At 38.1% G+C, this 13459-nt stretch overlaps 2 protein-coding genes across 2 annotated transcripts; one reads left to right on the forward strand and one right to left on the reverse strand.

Annotated features, from left to right (window-relative positions):
- Positions 1-88: 88 nt before the first annotated feature.
- Positions 89-2823, reverse strand: pin4 (protein (peptidylprolyl cis/trans isomerase) NIMA-interacting, 4 (parvulin)). The gene is made up of 4 exons (XM_026918253.3): positions 2682-2823; positions 2238-2305; positions 927-1046; positions 89-350 (listed from the first exon to the last, which is right to left on the reverse strand). Exons 1-4 carry the CDS (start codon positions 2716-2718, stop codon positions 192-194), a joined length of 384 nt encoding a protein of 127 aa, XP_026774054.1. The 5' UTR covers positions 2719-2823; the 3' UTR covers positions 89-191.
- Positions 2824-7196: 4373 nt separating this feature from the next.
- nek12 (NIMA-related kinase 12) lies at positions 7197-11288 on the forward strand. The gene is made up of 3 exons (XM_026917505.3): positions 7197-8929; positions 9952-10134; positions 10474-11288. Exons 1-3 carry the CDS (start codon positions 7756-7758, stop codon positions 10629-10631), a joined length of 1515 nt encoding a protein of 504 aa, XP_026773306.3. The 5' UTR covers positions 7197-7755; the 3' UTR covers positions 10632-11288.
- The last annotated feature ends 2171 nt before the right edge of the window (positions 11289-13459 follow it).

Below are 13459 nucleotides of genomic sequence, written 5' to 3' on the forward strand. Positions count from 1 at the left end.
CACACCATGCACACACACACACACACACACACATTCACACACTTGTTTATATAATAAATATGTGAAGAAAAAAAGATCCACCAAAAACTCTTTTTTTTCAGTTTTATTTTTATTAACTGATATTTACACCATTTAAAAAATGTGAAAAAGCAAACACAGGATGAGCCATGTGGCCTACGCAGGTACAAGGGTCACTTTTTGCCTTCAACCATGATGATATGGTACCCGAACTTTGTCTTCACGGGCGGATCTGTGTATACAGGCTTATCCATTGTGCTGACTGGTAGCGCAAATGCAGCTTCCTGAAATGGTCCCACCATTGATCCTCGAGTCATCCAGCCCAAGTCACCCTGTCAAAAGTAAAACAAAGTTTTGATATGAACCTTTCCCCAGTTAGATAAATTCAATGTTGACCCTGTTTTCCACTGACCTTTCAAACCAAAACATTTGGTAAACTGCTGCATGTGATATGGCAAAAAAAAGCAACCATGCAATGAGGAATGCGTGAAACGCTTATCTGTGTTCAGCCCAAGAGGCCAAATTTAATTACAAATAATATAAAAACCCCCGATTTTTTCAACTACTCCCAGAATCACATGACTTCTCCTCCCTCTGAGAATCCAGAGGAAAGAATACAATAAAAGGAAATGTGGACAGAGGAACTGATATCAAGTGTAATATTTTACCCTGTACAAGATACAGGCTCACCTGATTCTCACTAAACATTCAACACATATTTAACTGACCATGATTTGTGTTTGATTTTTACTTGATTATTAATTTTAAAGAAATGACACACTGTTAAAAAGATTTTTGACCGATTTTCCAGCTCATGGACAGTATGGATACCTGATGTATATCAGATACACATTTACCTAGAACTGTGATGTCATGATCAGGGCTGGGATGCAATTTATGAGCCTTACCCCTTGTCTAGCTTTGTCTTCACTGTACTGTGATGCCACTTCACTAAAGCGCACTCCAGACTTCAGCTTCTCCATAGCCTCCATGCATTTTCCATGCTTCTCACAAAGAATATGACGCACCTGGAAGGAACAAAATGAAACGGCACATCAAATTTCATCTTCCGTTTTACTGATTAGCATACTTCCAGCTATCAGATGGACTAAAGCATTAAATCACTCAACGCACAGGTGCACTTTTTTAGGTATATAGTTACTATTTATACACACAGTTAGCTAGTCTCCTGCTGCCCCTGTCCATTGGTGGAAAGGCACCACATATGACCACTGCTGATAATTTGAGTGGTGAACCATTCTCAGCTCAGTAGTGACACTAACATGGTAGTGTACAAGTGTATCAAGCACTGTAGAGTTGCTGTAGAATTGTGAAAGTGTCCTTGAAATGGCACGAGGGGTGTGATTTGATTCTGTACACAGATGCATTTCCTTCTGAAACAGGAAGTCACTGGGGGAGTGTCGAGGGCTTGGCTGATTTCCACAGAAGCCAGTAGTATTCAAGATACGTAACACCTCCTGCCGAATCTAACCAAACTCAACAGCGGCTTAGCAAACCTGTATATCAAAGCTGTATATGAAACACTGCTTCTCAGTGCATTACAGTTAGTGCAGTCCACAGCGGTCGTACATGGTTAAGACAAGATCAAGATTTCGGAGGAGACATGAGCACAGAAACACATAAAACAAACCAACCATCTTTTCATCACACAAGGCATGGTTTGTAAGAAGAATGGAAGGTGCACATGAACAACCCATGTCTGATGCTAACAAACTACTACTGTAGAGTGATACTCAGTTTGTTTACAGGGGCGGGACTAACGTGTTCTAGAGAGAATTTGACTGGATGCAGATTGGGTCAGTTCTGATCCACCAATTTTGATTTTGGGATTTTAAGCACTGTGTATTTCCACAACATTCTTACACTTTCAATTCTAGGTGTATGGTTTGAGACGATGACACATGTTTTGCATTTGTGTTAATCTGAGCACAGGGGAGCTGTTTGCTGGATATTTATGTCTTCTTTACACATCGCTCACTCGGCACCACACACTACTGTCTCAGTGTCACTGCTGTGCTCATGATCCACCACCCAAACAACATCTGGTCAGTGGTGCTCAGTTTTTAATGGATGGACAGGACAGAGGGATGACTGACATGCTGTGTGTATAGCAACAAAAGTCAGTAACAGTACACCTCCACCTAGTGCACATGGACTGTATGGGAGATAACCTGTTCAGTGAGTGTAGTGACAGTTACCTTTACTGCAGTGCCTCCTTTCTGAGCTTTCTCCTTCTTGTCACTGTCTCCACTGTCCGAGGCACCTCCTGCTTACACAGCACACATTTCACCATCTTACACACAAACTGGGTTTATAATTTTAAAATAACCTGCCACCTTCTCAGCTCAAACAGCTCTCTATCTGTTATTGCCTGTAATTCTCATGATGCTACATCTACTACTCTACTACCCACAAGTCACAGCTGTATAACTTTAATTAGCTAACTACATAGTTTCCATATAACTAATACAAAACACTGTCCTACTCTGCACGAGCTGCTTAGCTAGCTAACTAGCCTGCTAGCTCCAGGATTTATCTCGAGTTTCTGAAGGCTTTTAGCTTGTGAAAGATCGAGTACATCGATAAATAATTCGTTGCTAATGAATTCTAAAGATATGCTGTGATAATAATACGTATCCTACCTTTTGCCCCCTTACCACCCTTTCCTTTTGGTGGCATTTTTATTAGCAGTTAGCTAACACTTCTCTCTGCAGCACTACACACAGCACGCCTCAGCCCCGGCCTGACCCGGGTTGCCAAGTGTGGCTGCTGAATCCCACTTTTTGGATAAACCATCATTTTTTAGCTACTATTATTAGTACATCTTTTAGGTGACATGGCTTACAAGCTCACTAGCAGCATCTATAATAAAAAATAATAAGTAAACAGATACAGGATTGTATAAAATACAGTTTTAGATACTTACTATCCAGCAAACGTTAGCATATGGTTCCATTTTGGTGATTTATAGGGAACCATTTCATGACCTTCTGGGAACTTTTTTTTTTTTTTTTTTAACAAAGTGTTGTTCCCAAAATGTTCAGGGAAATTTTAAACACAAAGTTCTCTTATGGTTATATGACAACTGACAGGGAACGTTACCCAAAGGTTGTTTTTAGGTACTATGTTTTGTAACCACAAAGTAACATTCTGGGAACGTTCCTGTAATGTTCTTTCATTCTCGCATAGCAAGATGTTCACCAAACTGGTATGTACTGGTTATAACTACAAAATAACATTCCATGAACGTTCCCATAATGTTCTCTTACAATATCTCAACCGTTGCCATTACACTTTATTTTTGGTATACAATCTTCTGGGTGTAGATGGCCCATTTATATAAACATTTACATGGAATTTACAATAGAATAGTAATAGTTTAAAATATTTTGCAGATCAAAAGGGAATGCTAATGAATATATATACTGCATTACAGACATGATGGTGTATTCTGCAGTTCCAACAATTAATAATTTTGCTAACATTACGGGAACATTCTCTGAATGTAACCACAAGGTTCGCAAGAGGTTCTACTTAGTAAAGGTTACCAGAACATTAGGCAAACTTTCTCCGTACCATCATGGGTTACCACAAGATCATGTGTAAGTTATAGGAAGGTTACGCATAACATTCTCTGAACCATAATGCATGACAAAGCAAAAAAAAAAATTTTTTTTTTGTCAAGCAAAACAATTGTGGAAAATCATATGGGAACCAGAAGAGATCTTTTCTCAGAATGTTTCAGCGTTCAACAACGTTCCCAGAATGTTTTGAAAAATTCCCGCTGAAAAATCTAGCTTGGTCTGTCCAGCTACTAGCTGCCAAAACTCCGGCCCAGCTTGTCAAGCTGGTAGATGGAACCCGCTTCTAAATTGCTGCTAGTAGTGCAACAATTTATGCAAGTTGTATAATAAGAAAGCAGTGTGGCAATTAGCTCAATCTTTAACATTTACTTTAGACAAATAATAAGTAGGCAAGTAAAAAATAAGGGTGTTAGGGTGGCATGGTGGTGCAGTGGGTAGCATTGCTGTCTCACAGTGCTAGGGTCTTCAGTTCAATCCTGAGCTTGGGTTACTATCTGTCTGGGGTTTTCCCCATGTTCGCATGGGTTTCTTCTGGGTTCTTTGATTTTCCTCCCACCTTCCAAAAATTTAGTGGTAGTTGGATTGGTTACTCTACATTGCCACAAGTGTGAATTAGTCTGTGAAAGTGTGTGTGCATGTTTAGTGTCTAGTGTTTCTGGGACAGGCTCCAGATCCACCATGAGCCTGTTCAAGATAAAGTGGTTACTGAAGATGACTGAATGAAGTAGTAAGGAAACTGGAAAATAGCTTACCAACGGGCAAAGAGGATATACCAGCCGGACCAGCATGTCTTGTGTTTTGATAGCTGGTTAGAACAAGCTAGATTTTTCAGTAGGTGAACTACCACTTATGTTTATATTTATGGTTAGATGGCACACCTTGCACATAGTTTGTTCACATGGAGGTGGTGTGCAATTTTAGATTTAGAGACTTGGCGCCACCTAAACGCAATCTTTAACTGTTATCCTTGGAGAATTTTTTTGCTTCTCTAACCATCCTCCTCACTGTGTGTAGGATCAAAATACACTTGCATCTTCTTTCAGGCAGGTAACATTATAGCTCTGTTTTAAGCTTCTTAATCACTGCCATAAAAGTGAATATGAACATTTTTAAGGGATGTAGCTATTTTTATATTGCCTGTTTTGTGAATTTTGACTCATTTCATTCATGTATTCTCTAATCTTCCCCATGTTGATGAATCACTGAGGGAATCTGGCCTTTGTATCATGTCATATTTATACCCCAGTGAAACAGGAGATTATGGATAAGAGAGAACTGAAAGTAAAATATGAACTGTATGTTAAGCTGACTGTATGTTAAACCATATTACTGTAATGATTTTATTTTGTTGCTTTGTGATGACTATGGTTATTACACATTTAAAAAGACTACTTGTATTGTCATTAGACATATAAATGTACAGTACAAATAAATTATTTTGTGAGGGTTAAGAGCTGTGCTCAAGAGCTCATCTCTGACAGGTTGGTAGTGCTGGGATTTAAACTCACAACCTTCCAATCACTTCTGCAGTGCTTTAGTCGCTGAGCAGCATTGCCTTGCTTACATAGTTATCTTATGGTAATTGTGGTTGTTATACTCTAAACCATGATAACCATGGCTTTAAAGTAGTACTTATGTTAAGAATATTACAACAGACATATCATAGAATGATGGTATAAGCATGGTTTGCAAATCATGGTTTTCTTGTATTATATTTCTTTTATTATCTTTTTTTATAAATTATAAAGTGTACATTGTTATTACAAATTATATTAATTATTTCACAGTTTCTGTCTGTTGTCATTGAATTCTGTTACCTAAAACGTGACACAGTCAAAATGAGAATTTGTGCAACGTAGGTTTCCATGATTTGTGTGCCATTTGTGTCACAATGTATTACATTTACAAAAATGTACACGAAGTAAAAGACATTTTACGCACAGGTGAAGACAACAAGCTATGTGCATGTTTCAGATAATAACTTAAAACATTAATAAATCTATCTACAACACAGCAGCATTTTTCTGTCTCAGTCCACTATAACTACACTTTCCCTTGAAATATAATCATTAAAATACTTATTATTTTTTGCATTAATACAGAATCCATTTAACATCTCATCCTTGAAACATAATTTTCCAATATACATTTTATTTGTGTCCCACAACATTCATGCAATCCTGTTACCTGAACACATTCACCTGTATGAAACAGATAGAAGTCACACATACAACAGGAAGTTGCATCATCTGAATTTACTGAAGATAATTCTTTTTTCCCCTCAATGATATTATGATATTGACAGATGAAATCACTTTTTAAGTAGGCTACAACCCTGAAGGTTACTGAAGATTTATTTTTTATTTTTTTTTAGGAAAAATAATCATTTTAATTTAATCACTAGAAACTTGTTAATGTCCAAGCATGGATAAACACATTTTTAGAAAGGTTAAATATGATTTCTTAGATTTAATGTTGAAAAATGATTTTAAACCGATTAATTTTTAAGACTCACAAGCACTAATTGACACCACAATCATGGAAGCACTTGTAGACTTTACTAGAGTTTGATCACCAGGTTTCAGTCAGTGACTAAAGTTAAATAAGTAAACTTGATGTGCAACAGAAGTGCAAAGAGGATAGAGGAGATATATTAGATCTGTTGCAGAGTGTACACAAAAGGCTGTTAGAAATTCATAAAGGAAGATGAGAAGTGATATTATGTTGTTTTTTTTTGTATTATCTTATACACCATTGGAATTTTTTGTTGTTGAATGATTTTTGTTACTGAATTTACATTAAATAAAAACCTTGCTGGCATAAAGTTGTGTCGTTTTCATTTTCACTGTACTAACACAGGAGCAGGACTATTTTGACACTAGTGGTGTGTCGTTCACAAACGAGTCGACTCTTTGACTCGGCTCTTTTAGGTGAACGTTGGGAGCCACCTCGCATGAATAAAAAGAAGGAATAAATGCCTTCACCCTTTTGCTGAAAACCCAGCAGTATTTTGCATTAATAATTCCTTAACTGAAATTTGAAATTCATCTAGTTTGACACAAAATAATGATTCTCTGGAGTCGGTTCTAGCGAGTTTGTTGATGTTCATGTGAGTCAGCATGAGGGTCCAAATGCTTTTTGTTTTGTTATAATAATATATGTGTTAAATAATATATTCATGAAATGAACGATTAGAATAAATGGACAGGAATCTTTTTCAAAATGCAATTTAATGAAAGTTAAGAGCAGCTGCAGCAGATACATTATTTACTGTTAATGCTTCTGTTTTGCCAATCCAAATATGTAGCACTTTTTTTTTTTTTTTTAATATATTTAAATAGATTTTAACAAAGGCAGTGCTCATGCTGTTAATCAGAATGCAGAGTAAGAGTAAAGAATTATGTGATAAAGAGGCAAAGACCAACAACTTCAACCAGCTGTGGAGAAATCGGAAATGAGCCGTTTGGGTGCCGAAAGAGTCGACTCTGAGTCGATTGCTCTGACTCATTAAACTGTGACACAGCAGTAGTGGGCTGTTTCTGATGTCACTGCAGTGTCCTCTCTGTGGACCAATGAAAAACCGGCTTGTTAGCACACGCGCTGTTGCCATGGAAATGGTTCGCAAAACCCACAACAAACCGTTGATGGAGGTGACTTCAGTAATGGATGTAAGCTAGTTATGTTAGAAGGTAGTTAGAAAAGCAACGCTAAATTACATTCAGCTCGATCTAGTTGTATTGTAAGAGTGTTATTTATGAATAAAAGCAACTTGAATGTGTTTTCAATAGTAAGGGATAGTCACACCACGAACAGGATAGTGCATAGCTAGAGTTAGCTTTAGCTAACCTGTAGCCTGTATCAGGCCAGGATTGATAGAACTGCGAGCTGATCTGTAGCATAACTAACTCGTTAACTAAAAAAAGGATTTTTTTTTTTTTTGCAAAGGTGTAGAGATGTCAAGCTCTCCTAGTAACAGGGTTTGAAAGTGAGTGACTCATGGATATAAAATTGAAAGTGAGTGACTCATGGATATAAAAGCATTATTATTATTATACAGATTTAGGTGATCAGATTAATCAGAATGCCTGACAGAATGGACATACAGAGGACAGTGGTTTAATGAACTTAATGAATGAACTTGAACGTAATGAACTTAGCTGGAGAAATAGACCTTTTAGAGATGGATAAAGGCATGGAAGCATATGAGCAAATTCTTGAACTTGGCAGAGGAGGAGCGGGTGTTGTCTTGCTGATGAGACACAAAGAAACAAAGAAGCTCTATGCTGTGAAGAAAATAGAAGTTGATAACTCTCGAAAAACAAAGTCCAAAGACAACGTACTGCAAGAAGCTGAAATTCTGAGGAATCTGAGACACCCCCATATTGTGACATGGAGCAACACTTTCTTTGATCCAACAAAAGAGCACATCTGCATTGCTATGGATTACTGTGATGGTGGGACGCTGGATGACCAGATTAAAGGCAGAAAGGCAGAAGAATATTTCTCAGAGCCTATAGTAATGAAATGGTTTGTGCAGATTGTCATGGCGGTCAGTTATATTCATTCAGTAAGAATTCTGCACAGAGATATTAAGCCCTCCAATGTACTGCTAACAAAGAGGGGGATGATTAAGTTGGGAGATTTTGGAATATCAAAGATCATGAACCACACACTGGACATGGCCTCCACGTGCGTAGGGACACCCAGCTTCCTCAGCCCTGAGCTGTGCCAGGACGTTCCATACAGCACCAAATCTGACATATGGGCCCTTGGCTGCTTACTGTATGAGCTTTGTGCACTTAAACCAGCTTTTATTGCTAAGAATCTACTGAGTTTGTTTTATAAGATTATAAAGGGTGAATACAGCCGAGTGCCTGCTATCTACTCGGATAACCTTCACACACTGATCGAGAAGATGCTGTGCTTGCTTCCTGAGAACAGACCGAGTGCTAGCTGCATCCTGGCCATGTCCTGTGTGCAGGAACATCTGGAACTGTTTATTCAGCATCAGGAGACAGAACTGACAAAGGTTAGTGCTGATCCCATACCTGCTGAGAGTGAAGATGTCACACTGACCTGCAACGACACTGTTTGTATTGAAGTGCCTGATCTGCATGAAGCTGAGAACATGGAAGAACATGGCCAAGCACCTGTTATTGTAGAGGACGAGGTGACACATGCAGGGACCGAGTCCGAATATTCAGAAGACTTTGATGAAAATGACAGTATGTCGTCCATTGAAGATTATTCAAAGGAGAATTCTTCCTCTAGTTTAGAGCATGCAGGAGTTGCAGAAGAGCTGCATGGTAAGTGGAGGTGATTTGCACATGAGACACCCACTAAGTAATTTGCTTTGCATCTAAGCTTTTCGTACTGAGTTTATCATCTTTATGAACTAGGTATGACAGTATAGCATAATGAGAAAATGTGAAACAGACATTAGGGTATACTAGTAGAGATAATAAAATCACAAACAAATATTTCCAGGTGCAGTACAGCTTTGAGATATGCTACAGGGTTAAAAAAGAGGGTAGCCTATGTTTCAAAGAACAAACATATCAAATTTACAAAAGCAGAGCAAACTCTAGAGCTATCTGCTTATCTAGGGATGAGTCAGTATGTTCAAATATTTGTTTATCTCTCTTCACTAACTGCTTTAGCTGGTTTTTTTTTTTACTGTGGATTCAAAGTTTATACCAGGAACACTGAATAAGGCAGGAATATAAACCCTGGATGGTATGCCAGTCCATCACAGGGTGTCACACACAAACACACACATTCACACGCTCATACACACCTAGGGGGCAATTAACTGAATTGAACTGGGAAATATTCAAAAGAAATTAAATAATAAATGAGGTGTGTTTGAGTATTATGTGACTACTTAAATGAGCTATGCTTAGCATTCTACCATTTAAGAACCAACAAGTGTCAGACACCCATAAACCAATTGTACTTTTTGGTGACAGACTGGTCCAACACAAGTGAAACAAAGAGTCCAGTGTGCCAGGTCTAAGAAAAACTAAAAGAACATGCAGTACAATGCAAACATTGCTGGATAAAGCTGACATTATATAAGTGCCAGATTTGATTATCACTTTACTTGAGCATGAAGTGTTCCACTGTCACACAAGTTTTAAATCCTTTCCTAAAACAAATTGCTAAAAGTTCTAATCAAATACCGTGATATACTGTAACCATGGTGATGGGGAACATGGCTATCATAGTATGAATATGTCTTAACATTTCACATCTTTATTTTTGATTTTAAAACCAGGGTGTTATGTTCAATTTATGTTAAATTAAATTTGTGCACTATATGCTGCAGTTCTCCCTGAAGATGTGGATGCTACTGAGTACCCAGATGACTTTGAGGACGAGGACGAATTGGCTGAAGTGGTGAGCTGCGCTCGAAATGCCATGCAGACCCTTTCAGGAGGTGATTCTCTTGAGCTGAAAGACAGCGGTGGTCCACTGGTCACTGTGAGGACTCTGAGAGAGAAGTATATTGGTCAGTATGCAAATGTTTTTTTGTTTTTTTCCTTTATATATATATATATATATATATATATATATATATATATATTAGGTCTGGACCCTGAGGAGGTCATGAAAAACATTGACTCTTTGCTTTGGTTTGGTCTTTTCAGTTGATTTTATATGATGTTCTGAATTCTTGTGTTTTTGCATGGACAGTTTTGTTCTTTTCGGGATTCGAATGGTAGGGCGATCACTTTCCTGTTGCACCACTTGGGAGCCCCAAAGTCATTAATAATTTGAATAATTTTACATGTGATGTTGATTTGCTGCAGTTGTGAAATAAGGTCTGTTCTCTCTGTTCACTTTGCAGAGGATGTTGGTCCTTTACTTTATGAAGAGATCAGTGAACATTTTGTGAACGGCTTGAAACCAGAGGACCTTCAGCCACAGTTCCAGCACATGGTAGGGACCGACCATCTGGAGACCTGCTACCTCATATTCAACATTGACCAAGAGACCACGTGTTGACCATGCAGCCTTCTTAAAGACCTTAAAACTGGCAAATATGACAATGTTTCAGAAGTCATAGCAACACATAGGAATACTCACTTTGATCAAATTATCTATGAAAAATAAGAAGAAACCTGAGGTAAAAAAAAAACTTCCACTATATATTTATTGTACTCCTCTAATATAATAAGCATATATGATTTATACTAAAATATATAGTGTAGCTGATATTTTGAGTGATTAAGTTTTTTCATGTGTATGAGCACACAGGTATATTTATGGGTGTCATATCCAATGTACTATATCTTATTACCAGCAGATGGCAGTCTATAGACAGAAAATGAATTGGAAAAAAGAGGCTTTGAGTGTGCTGTCTTTTGGGTGTATTTTGTTTTCCTGTATTTATTACTTATCTTGGCAAATGGTTGCTTCTGCTGTTAATATGATGATGATGATGAGTAGTAACAGTGAGGAGAAAGTGGCCTAAAAAGAAGAAATACTGCCTGATACTGATACAGAGCGAGATTTAGTAACATAAACACAGTGCGTTTTATGATTTTAATCAAATGAAAGTAAGTTAAACAGTATACCAAACTGTCATTACCAATTTATGAATAAAAATGCTTTAGCTGTTAATTTGTCATCTGCCACAATAAAAGTCATGTGATCATGGTATCACCATCTGATTACTACTGCGCAAATGTTGTATATAATATGAAAATGGACCAAATGTCCAGGCATGCCTCATTTGAGCTCAAATATAAAGCAGGAACAGGAACACACTTTTCTCTCACCTCCCAAATACATGTCAGAAGGTATACTGGCTGTGTGAATTGTTCTTGTGTGAGAATGAGTGTGTGAGTGTGTGTGCATGGTGCCCTGCCATAGACTTGTGTCCACCAGCGGCTCGTGACATTAGATTTTGGTGGGCCAGCACGAGATTAATAATGACATAGCTGCACAGGAATTTAAGTCGAGAATCTGTCACACTTGACTTATGCTATAGGCTACTACTGAGTGAACTTTTTAGCATAACCCCGTAATAGGCAGTTGAGAGTCCACGACATACAGTCATCCAGCATACAGCGTAACAGCTCAACTGTTCAGCTGTTCAACTTTTCCTCATCCCTGGCATGGGAAACAAGGTCACTGTGGTGCACATGCATTTCTGATGTAAGGACATTATCCACTCCATAATCCCCCTTTCCCTCTCCCAACTGTTGCAAAATATCTTACAGTAGAAAAGGTTCTCTAGGTCATAGACACACCGTCTGCATTTATACTTTGCCTTTGTTTGCTTTGTTAATTCAAAATATTTTCTATAAAACAAGATCTTGGTGGTCAATGAGTATTTTTAAACCTATCTAATTTGGTGTAAAAAACACGACCCTGGCAACCCAATCATTAACCTGTCTGCTTCTCCTCCTCCACTGTAAATATTCATAGAGCTAGCATGGGGCAGCATGATTCCTCCCCCGATGGTCCTGTATTAACAGTTGTTGCAGTTCCCATTTTGAGCACTAGGTGCTATAATAATTATGTGGAGCTAAATGGGGCAGTGAGCATGCTGCCCCACGATTGTACATCTAGAAGCGTGAGCAGATCAATGGAACATGAGCTGATCTGTCAAATAGCAACAATTGTATAAATTGTTAGTCATTCAAAAGAGGTAATTAGTATTTCATTTATGCAAGTCACCACTGCTCTTACACCACTTTCGTACATAATGCAGCAGAGTTTTTCCATGCAGAATTTTTCCATCAGCTGCAGATCTGCTCCACATAGCTTACATTCCCTCCTCCTAACCAGTTTGACCTAAATCTAAAGAAAAATGGAGAAAACTGTCACACACAACTGTATAGTATGCTGTCTTTTATTCAAACAGGCTCATAGTCTGATTCTAGGGTAAGGTTATGATGATGATAATAATGTATGATAATATTGTCTCATAGGCCCTTGTAGTGTGAAAGTGAAGTGGTGTGGGCATTTAGCATTGACATAATAATATCCTATTTTACCGTCTGACATGGGGCATTGCTGAAACAATGAGCTGTAACTGCTCTACCTAGTAGCAAGTGCTTCGCCCCATGACACAGAACAGCAATTTAAAAAATTAGCAGAAATGGCAGAGGTGTGTAGTAGTCACGCATTGCGCTCTCTTTACAACAGACTGGTAACAATAGGGGTGTATTTAATTGGTATTCTTCTAAATGCTCTCTCAGCCAGGTGCCGTATGTCCACCCAGTACTGCAGGGCCTTTCCAACAGTGGATTACTGACTCACACAGAACACGTCTTCTGCAGTGCAGTGGATAACCTACAGTTTTAAATAAACCATCAGAGTTCATAAAAGAACAACAAGCACTATTCATTTTAATATTGTTTGAGTAAAAGTATTTTACTTTAAACCATGTTCTGAAGCACACTTTCATAGACCTGGTACGTGAAATCTCAGCATGTCCATTTTTATTTGATTAAATAGAAAAAAGTCTTTCTAAATGTATACACAGCATGTGGAGAAACCCAGGATATAATGTCCATGTATAAGCTTAGTCTTCCATGTTGATTCAACATCCAACCAGCATTTGAGTGATGACCAAATAGCTGTAGAAACCTCCAGGGCTTGGATAAACTCCCATGGAACAAATCTAAAAAATCTGCACTTCACTTGAACTGACTGAGAGTGGGTCAGAACTGAAGAGAAAAAACATCTACTCCTATGAAAAATTCACATGCAATCCCACAAAACACAGCTCTTTTCTCCAGGTTACAGTCTCTTGGGATGAGAAAGGGTGAACTAGCTCAGGCTTGGTTCATGGAGCCTTTAAAAACCTTCATAAGACTGAT

This window comes from Pangasianodon hypophthalmus, chromosome 7 (assembly GCF_027358585.1).
Source record: "Pangasianodon hypophthalmus isolate fPanHyp1 chromosome 7, fPanHyp1.pri, whole genome shotgun sequence".
Classification (NCBI taxonomy): domain Eukaryota; kingdom Metazoa; phylum Chordata; class Actinopteri; order Siluriformes; family Pangasiidae; genus Pangasianodon; species Pangasianodon hypophthalmus.